Source organism: Osmerus eperlanus, chromosome 5, assembly GCF_963692335.1.
Source record: "Osmerus eperlanus chromosome 5, fOsmEpe2.1, whole genome shotgun sequence".
NCBI lineage: Eukaryota > Metazoa > Chordata > Actinopteri > Osmeriformes > Osmeridae > Osmerus > Osmerus eperlanus.
In genome coordinates this window covers 15537060-15546537 of record NC_085022.1, presented here as the reverse complement: position 1 = coordinate 15546537, position 9478 = coordinate 15537060, and the positions used below count along the sequence as shown (strand labels likewise).

The following is a 9478-nucleotide window of genomic DNA, read 5'->3' as shown; positions in this document are numbered from 1 at the left end:
GCTGTGCTAATCACCATATCATTTGAAGCTAGTGTTCATAATCTAGGCTGACTGGTTCAAGCCCCTGACCATCTCATTTCCTGCTTATCATTTACACAAATGGCCCTGGCATACTCCATTAAAGTAGATAACGAGTTGAAGGTCATAAAGCAACCGATGATGCAGAGGCTAATGGAAACTTTTTTCAGAGACTTCTTGAAGGGGACGAAGTGGATGTTTCAGCATGTCAAACATGCTCGTTCTGGAGTGCTCATACTGCCAGGCAACCTCATATCCATAGAATATGAACAAATTGTTCACATTCTACATTCATCGCAGCGTGAAATCAAACTTTTTACGAAAAGCTAACTGGTCATCGGGAGGAAATGAAAGAGTGAGGGGTGCAAACAAAGGAGAAAGAAAGTAACAGATGTGCTCGGCGAAAGCCTTCATTGAAAAACCAAACACAGTTTGGACATTTTCCTCTGCCTAATATGAGATCTGAGGAGATGAAGGAAAAGTGGAGACCCACACACAACCAAACATCCAATTAGTGTTGCCGTTTATAATCCTGAGAAACTCGGAGAAACAAAGCTTTTTATAATCTCTGAATCAAAGCAAAGCATACAACTAGGTAGGTGTCCTGGGAATACTTTTTAAAGTTAAAATTCTACATCACAGACACACAACAAACGCAGAGAACTAGTCAGCACTAATCACTAAGAGTCAGCAATCAACCGTCTGCCTGTGAATTAGAGAAAACAAGACACGTACTACAACATTACTTAACTACATAGATTTCACATCGCAACATGGTGGAAAAACAATCAGATGTCTTTCTTTGCATAACAATCAAATTGGTCTTAAATACGCTAAACATAACGTGAAACTGTGAAGATGAATTGTCACAAAGGCGAGCGTGGCTGGCCTATTGGCACAGTTCCGAACTCGAGCTTGATTTGTTCCTGGCTTCTGGAGCGGGAGAGGAGGAGAGAAGGTAGGACGTAATGCTGCATCCTACGTCCTCTGGACCCCTTACCACCTGTGTAAGGAACAGCTTACTTGTAAGACCATCCAAAGAGACACTGTTAAACGTGTAGCCTTGTCAATAATGGTACAACCAGCTATAGTACTTGCTCTACAGGAATATCTCAGGTCTGGTCATCATTTTAATAATGTAGATTACATGTTATTTATAATAATTACATCACAAGTAATTTAAATCAAGTACTTAGTCATGTTCGTTTTGAGGGAAGAAGCTCTGTCATTCATGAATGTAATATATTCAGTAAGGCAAAAGAATGCGTGTGGGAGTTTGTGTTTAATTTCAAGATATCAAGAGGTCATAGTACCCACCTGACTGGGACCCTGGTTTATTGAAGACATCGGTGCTGCCACTCCAATAGTGGGCAGCCATCTTACCATGGTAGTCTCGGATGTTAGTCTTGGCATCTGAAGACACATGGAGGCATTTATTACACAAAAATAAGCTAACATGAGGTCATCTTATGTAAATTCACTTATCTTGAACTGTTTTCGAAGTTTGTAAGTCATGCCAAAGTAATATCATGCAGCTGACAGAGAGACATGGATGTTTTCCTGGTGTTTATTATACAACAACCATAACTCAAGCCCAGTCATTGTGAATTAGAGGCCGGATTTCTCAGTGGTGTATGATGGAAGACAGACACACTTAGTTGCTGATGACTGGACTCATTAAGGACATGAATGAGCTTTTAATGAATCTCTCTCTTACAGCTGTCATGGACATACATATCTAAATAAAGACATCAATGATAAAATATCTAAGTCATGTCAATGTTGAAGATTTTTCTTTTAGATTTTCACTGATGATGTCTCTGGATTAGGGACACAAATATAGGAATAGTCCGGTGTTAAATTACAATAATCGTTTGTAAGTCATGATTACAACTAACACATTATCTTTCATGCTAACAGCTATCAGTCAAACATCACTAATGGCTCTGTGTCAAGTGTGTCAAAGTGTCAGGAGACCAGGGCAGTCAAGGACACACACGAGCGAGTTGCTCCTCTCTTTGACTCAGAGGAAACCAACACTCCACTTCTGAGAGGGATCCTTTAAAAACGCACGATGTGCGCAAGTAACATGGTCATCCTACTAATGCGTGTTTTCTGTCAGTGCTAGATCACAGCTCTGTTGTTCCAGAGGACCCCCATGCTTCTGACCAAGTGTGAGAGTGTGTGTGTGTGTGTGCGTGACTTGGGGGTGAGGGAGGGTCACCAATACCTAGGTGTCTAATTAGGAAACAGCATCCTGCCTATGAGAGGGAAGGCTGAAATCCCCCTCTACTCCTCCGACCCCTCCCTCCCCCCCTCCCTCCCCCCCTCCCTCCATTCCTCTCCACAAACAAAAGGCTCAGTGAGAGGTAGAGGGGCCCCAAGGGACTCCCAGAGAGAGAGGCAGCGGGTAATTATTTAAGATAACATGCAATGGGAAGAGAGGGAATTGTGTTTTTGAGCTGGGGGGGCGGGAAAAGAGAGAGGGAGAGAGAGAGAGAGAGAGAAAGTGTGAGAGAGAGAGAGAGAGAGATACAAGGAGAAAAAGAACAAGGAAAGCCAGTCCTTAGAAAGGTCAACAGTTTCTATTCTTTCAGAGGGCACTCAACAGCCTGTAATGTCTCTTCAGGATGAATGACATTGCATCCACGGTTTGGAGAAAATGTCTCATTCTGTATTCAGTCTATGCAGACGGTTTGCATCTGCCAGCCTGCCTGTCCAATCTGAATAAATATGAGTGTGTGTGTGTGTGTCTATTTTGATTGCTATTGCAAGCCGGTAGATGCAAAACTGCCTTAACCCTCTAACAACTGAGGTACATTGAGTAATACAGAGCTTAAAGAAAAGTAACAAATCCGAAATAACAGAAATACAAAAACATTGCATTGCTGTTTCTTCATTTGATCTTACCAAAAAAACCTGCAGCATCCCTTCACAACAGTTCATACATAGACAGTAAACCAATTATAGTGTACATTTGATATACTGTATAACCACAAGATTATTGTTCATCGGTCTGTGTGAACACAACAATTACACCAAGGGTTTAAATGAGCTTTACCATGTTGGCTCGGTTTCTGTTGCACACAGATCCAATGGTTACGGTGTGTAACTGACTCTGGTCATTACCCCCTGCTTCCTCCCACCGTCACTCCTTCATGTGTCTGTTAAACACCGTTAGACATCCATCCCTCCCTCGCCCCTCCTTAGAGACTGAAATCTCACTCTCTCTGTGGTACCGAGAGCATCCAGGTTAAAACATGCTTTGTTTTGTTCACGAACAGTTTTGCTTCATAAATCGCTCTGACTCTCAGGTCAGTTTGAAACAAAACCTCTTGTTTCACAGCGATGTGTGCCGTGAGGAGGGCTTTGTGTGCTGGTCGACGTGGAGGTGTCAACTCATGATGGTGTTTGCCTTTTCTTTGGACAGGGCCAACAACAATTCAATGAGTTTTAACCAAAGGAAACTGCTCACAAATGGACTAACGGCAACAGGAGAACTTGAGTGACAGGCCAAAAACCACCCCTCCTTGTCATCAACCATCTTGAATGAAAGGCCCAAAAAAGCAACTGGGTGCTTGGCAGACCACAGCCCTTCCCTCTCATCAGCCATATGGAAACATGCTTTTGTTTTCAGAGAGTGTCTGAAGACTGTGACCCTTAGGGCCATATGTGTCCTGGGTGAATGAAGCACATGAACTCTAAGCATATGGCTGTCTGTAATAGCTGTGTGTGTGAAAGAGAGAGCATGTGTGTGTATGTGTGTGTGTGTATCTTCTGACTTGCCAACCCACTCCAGGGATCCTCTGGATTTGATAATGAAACAACCCATTGACTTACAGCTTGGGCTCGCCTCGTTAGATACAATATTCCAACCCCGCCCCTCCTCTAGCCGGGTGGGCGTGGTGGGGCAACCACAATCATCTTTTGTCAGTGGGGTTTGGCAAAGTCCAAGCCTTGTCAATCTGGGACTTTAGCTTTTCTGCCTATTGTCTGGCAAAAGGTTATTTGCGTCTCAGTGTTTCTCAGATAGGCTTTCAGACTTCAGTTTCTACAGCATGACTCATTATATATTCCGCCCCCTTTCCCTCTAGATTTCACTAGTATAAATTAGAGCCACAAAACATTTTTTTGGGAGGGGGTTTCAAGATTTCATCCCTTCTACACCCTTTTGGGCCTGGTCTTGTTGTTGCAAAATGTGTCAAATCTGAGCACAGATGAATTAATGATTATACTTTGGTATCCAACACGTTTTTAGTTTAGGGTTCTTACTTACTGTAGTTGTTGATTAGGAGATGAATGACGTGGAGATGACCATGAATAGAAGCCAGGTGGAGCGCTGTGTAGCCCTGCACACACACACACACATATCCCTATTAAAATGATGTAAAATAAGCTTGTATCCCCAGATACAATGCTTCAGCATTTCATATAAATGTCTATTAAATTGGGAAGGTTAACTAGTTACAAATAGTCCTTTGTTGAAACATTCAACACAAAACAAAATCTGGTGGTAGATCCTGCAAACTGGGATTTCGTTCTGATGAACTGTTTAACACTAGGATAAAGAGGTACAAACAAGTCAAGTAGTAGCCATTTATTTGTCGTTTATATCTTCTATTGTTTCCCAGATTCTGATATCAGAAGCAACCGGATGGAATTTTGAGCTTAACACGTGAGCTGCCTTTTATATTTTGTCAGTGTCTTGATTCACAGAACCCGCTGTGGGCTACTGCGCCTGTCGTTTGTACACATTAACTCTGGTCGGTCCCACCGGACCCACTGCCAGTCAGCGGGGGCTCTTCAATGTGTCAGTACTGAACAAAGACAACGCTCACAAACCTGACAGTTGACGCTGAGGAGAAGTTATCGGAAAAAAATATACAGTGTGTTTATGTATATATATATATATATAAAGACAGAGGGACAATTGAAGTCAGTATTCATTAGAGTTATGGGCTTGTAACAGGAAGTGTGTGCGCAGTGCTGGCGTAGCGCTGCTAAACTCTTATCACAACACTGACTTTAAATGGCCCGATGAGGCTTTGATCTGGAGGACAGTAGGGGGAAGCTATCAAACAAGCTAAAACGTCAGGCTGTCACGTTCTTCCCTTTGACTTGCTTTTTTTTGTCATTTTATACCCCGACTGAGCCTTACACACATCTGTCACAGCTATGTGTGTTGACAAATTAGCATTGGTTTGAAAAAAGAGAATTCATTTTGAACCAATGAGTGTAAGTTACTCATAATGTAGTGTATGATATTAATGTGTGTAAGTGTATCGCATAAACATCTAACTCTACTTCTCATACTTCATATCATGGCAACATATATCATAGATTTAGATTGTTTGGATGCAGTCAATCCTATGTTGAATAGACTGCATGAGTAAACACGGCTATTTCTCTGGTGAGTATAATGAAACATTTGACCTCCATCTTCACTGTAACCTTAGTATTAGACATCAATTGAAAGGTCAAACTCACTTTTATGTGTGAACTTTGAGCTATGGTGTAAATTGGAGGTGAAGGGCATTTCACAGGGGGCCACAAAGCTAAAAGAAGATCAAGGTATATGATCTCTGTGGGAATTCAACTCTGTATGAGGCTTATGTGATACTGGCCTATGCATATACTCCACTCTTTACTCTGCAGACTCAACAATTTTGCACTAACATGGTGCCAAACCTTCAGCTCTGCAAATGTATTTTGACAAGTATTCTGTTCAGTAAGTGAACATAATCTGTCTTTCAACCATGAAACAGCTTGCTGTGCATATACAGTATGTAGGTATTTACAAAATGCATGTAAGCTTGTTCACATTGAACTTCCTTTTTCCTCTCAAAATTGAATATTTATCATTGCCGTGACAGGTTTACATGATCTTATTTAATAAACAATAAAAAATCATTTAGAAAGGTAATCAGAGTGACTTACCCCCTTCATAGAACATCCCCATGTTGTGGGAGGATCACCAGGCAGGAACGAATCCAGGTAACAAGGAATAACAGACACAATCAGAGACAAAGCGTCAATTCCACACTTCAACCAGGTGAATTTACATTGGAAAAGCCATATTAATGGATGCAATGTTTACATTCAATAAAAACAAATAAGATGTTTGGATTAGGCTTTACAAATACTGTGTACTCACAATTCTTTATTTTATTTTATTTTTACTTACATGCTTTTTTGGGACCAAGATGTGTATGTGTCAAAGAAGTTGGGAGAGAAGACGAGATGTCATAGTGCATTCATCTTTTTCAGAAATGATCGACTAAGCTCAATCACATTACAAAAACCAACACAGATCTATTTAATGGATTATCAAGACTATCAAATGCACTCTACATTGTCTACAGTCCTTCAATCCAGGTCCCTTAAATGACAGAGCCTCTTTTGTAACACCAGCTGAAAACTAACCTAAAGGGAATAAAAACCTACATACACTCATATGAATTTCATTACCAGAAAGTCCACAAAAGCCTTAAACCACCTCCAGCAAAGCACAAGCAGAACCTTGTCTAATGCTCTCCTCTTGATGCCACTCTATGGATTATTGATTTTTGATTTGCTTTCTGCCTGGCTGAGGGCCATTTTATCACAGCCATTACCCTCGTAACGATTAGAGACAAAAAGTTAATTATGTAATTATGGAGCCAATAAGTGACTTGTCTGCTTTGGTTTGCTCTGCCGGGGCTTAAACACTATCTCCAGCGCGCACATCATAACTAGGGCCAGGCTGTGAGGAGAAGAGATTAACACTTGGAGAAGCAGACGCTAAATTGAATTCTCCAGGCCTGTGGCTGTCTGGGAAGCCATTAAGTAATCACAACATTGCCCCCTTCGAATCAATCCACCGCTGCACACAAGGCTGTGTGTGTGTGTGTGTGTGTGTGTGTGTGAGGGCATGCGTGTGTGAGAGAGAGAGACAGAAAGGGGGAAAGTCAAACATCATGCTTTCTATTTGTATTGACTCTGAAGACCAACTCAGCCTCAGGCTGAGAGAGAGGAACACAAGTCTCTCAGCAGACGCCTAAATCCTTCCCCCAAATGAATTTCAAAAAGCAGTAGGAAGTGACTGATAGTGAGTGGGGAGTCAGTACATTTCAAACAGAAGAGTGGATGTATTCAAATGATTTAACTGAACCACTATAATATAATGAGTCAGGTGGCTGAGCGGTGAGGGAGTCGGACTGGTAATCCGAAGGTCGCCAGTTCGATTCCCGGTCATGCCAACTGACGTTGTGTCCTTGGGCAAGGCACTTCACCCTACTTGCCTCGGGGGAATGTCCCTGTACTTACTGTAAGTCGCTCTGGATAAGAGTATCTGCTGAATGACTAAATGTAAATGTAATGAATGGAAATACCTGGCTGATGTTAAGCATTAATGTTAATTGCATTGCGAGTAGCCTTTGGGCATTAAATGTTAATGCTGATGGGTAATTTTTTGATTAATCTGACAAAAAGACCAAAAAAAGTCCACTTAGGAGTCATATAACTCACGTACAGACACACGTTTGTGTACCCATGTCCCATGTTCCATGTTTTCATGAATGTGTGTTTTTGAAACAAGGTGTTTATCGGAGGCTATTGAGCTGCATGGCAGGACACGTCTGGGTACTGCTGCCCGTCATAGCAGGCGACGTCTGGGTACTGCTGCCCGTCATAGCAGGACACGTCTGGGTACTGCCGCCCGTCATAGCAGGCGACGTCTGGGTACTGCTGCCCGTCATAGCAGGCCACGTCTGGGTACTGCTGCCCGTCATAGCAGGCCACGTCTAAGTACTGCTGCCCGTCCGTCACCTGCTCACCGATCTGACGTTGATGTCCACTCCAGCACAAACCATCATGTCCACCGCCTCCAGACAACCCCGTTTAGCTGCCCAATGGATTGCTGTCTGAGAACGCAGACAAAATGGCAAACACATACACACACAGTTAGTCAATTAGCCTTCGTCTGTCTCCCCCCCACACTCTGAGCTGATTCTTTAATTAAGACGGAGTGTATTAACATGAATGTTTATTTTATTTATGTTTTTATCCATTTCTTTAGCACCCCTTTGAGAGCCTCTGGCTGATGGCATTGCCATCACAGATTTGGGATTATCCGACCTGATGCATATGTCTAATAACGCTGATTTAATCCTGAAATTGTGAGCCTAGTTAAGTTTTATTTTTGCAACCGGTCAAATGGTCAGAATTGAGATAAACCCCTTATCAGAGAATGAGAGAGAAAGAGACAAGATATAGGATTATTTGAATACAACACTTGACATTTGACTTTAATTTGTGGCTAACAATCCTGAACAGAAGAGGAAGTGATCTTCTATAAAGTGATGTTTAATTAAAACCATTGTCCCATTTCTGGATTTTATTAAATCTTTAATTGTTATGTTTTGCATTTAAACAAATCAGTTAACTCCTTAGAGAATGGCCTCAGTTATTGGTTGCACCATAATTGTTATTAGTGTGGCAGCACTTGCCTCGGGGGGAATGTCCCCGTACTTACTGTAAGTCGCTCTGGATAAGAGCGTCTGCTAAATGACTAAATGTAAATGTAAATGTAATGTAGCACTCTTCAGAGATTTATGGAATGTGCTGCAACAAACAGTCATAGCTACCATAAACTACAGTCCTGCTACAATTTCTACGAAGTCTATTTATTGGCGAGGTAATACTTACAAGCTGTATGTCCAAATCAGATGGATTGACAAACAAGAAAAAGCAGAGTAGGAACATTAAAGTTTTGTTATTTATTTTCAGTTCAAACCAATATTATTAAAAGTGTATTAGTGTTGTCTGGTAAGAATCACATCTGTCTAAACAGTTGAAACAAGTTGAGCTTGTTCTCTTTGCCATGTTTGTCTCCTGACACATTTTTTTGCCTATTCTGTTTTAAATTGGCAGAGAATTACACTGAGGATTGTGTAAACAATGTATTCCCATAATCTACCTTTTCAGATTTGGGCAAACTCCCCATGCAAATGTTAGCATGTTAACCATTATCTCATTCCTGTTAACTGACCTTTGGATTTTGTATTACAGAAACTGTAAACATTTTGCTTGGTTTCATTTCCCAGGACCACCAACGCCCACCCGCCTACGCTCATCTATTCTCTCCAACCCGCCAACCCCCCCCAAACCCTAACCCTCATCATCCCCTCCCCCCAAACCCACCCTCATCACCACCCCACAGCCCCTACTGTCATCCCCCAATCTTTACAAGGACACAGTGTCAACCCCTCCTTTTCTAGCACCACAATTCTCCTCACACTGTCACTTCTCATGTTGCAGTACAGTAAATTAGATCAAACAAATAGAACATTGTTTTCCACTGTTTTCCGGCCATTTAATTACACCTCAACAGTGTTTTCCACTTCACAAACAACCGAGAGCGAGAAAACATAGAATGAACAATTGCTTGGAAGACGGGAAAAAAAGGAAAAGAACATGTTGT

The 9478-nt window shown here is 41.7% G+C and overlaps 1 protein-coding gene across 1 annotated transcript; it reads right to left on the bottom strand.

The window, feature by feature from the left end:
* Window positions 1–529: 529 nt before the first annotated feature.
* LOC134020543 (ankyrin repeat domain-containing protein SOWAHC-like) lies at window positions 530–7178 on the bottom strand. Its single transcript, XM_062460689.1, has 4 exons — window positions 5956–7178; window positions 4295–4367; window positions 1336–1431; window positions 530–1021 (listed from the first exon to the last, which is right to left on the bottom strand). Exons 1-4 carry the CDS (start codon window positions 5962–5964, stop codon window positions 885–887), a joined length of 315 nt encoding a protein of 104 aa, XP_062316673.1. The 5' UTR covers window positions 5965–7178; the 3' UTR covers window positions 530–884.
* Between the last annotated feature and the right edge of the window lie 2300 nt (window positions 7179–9478).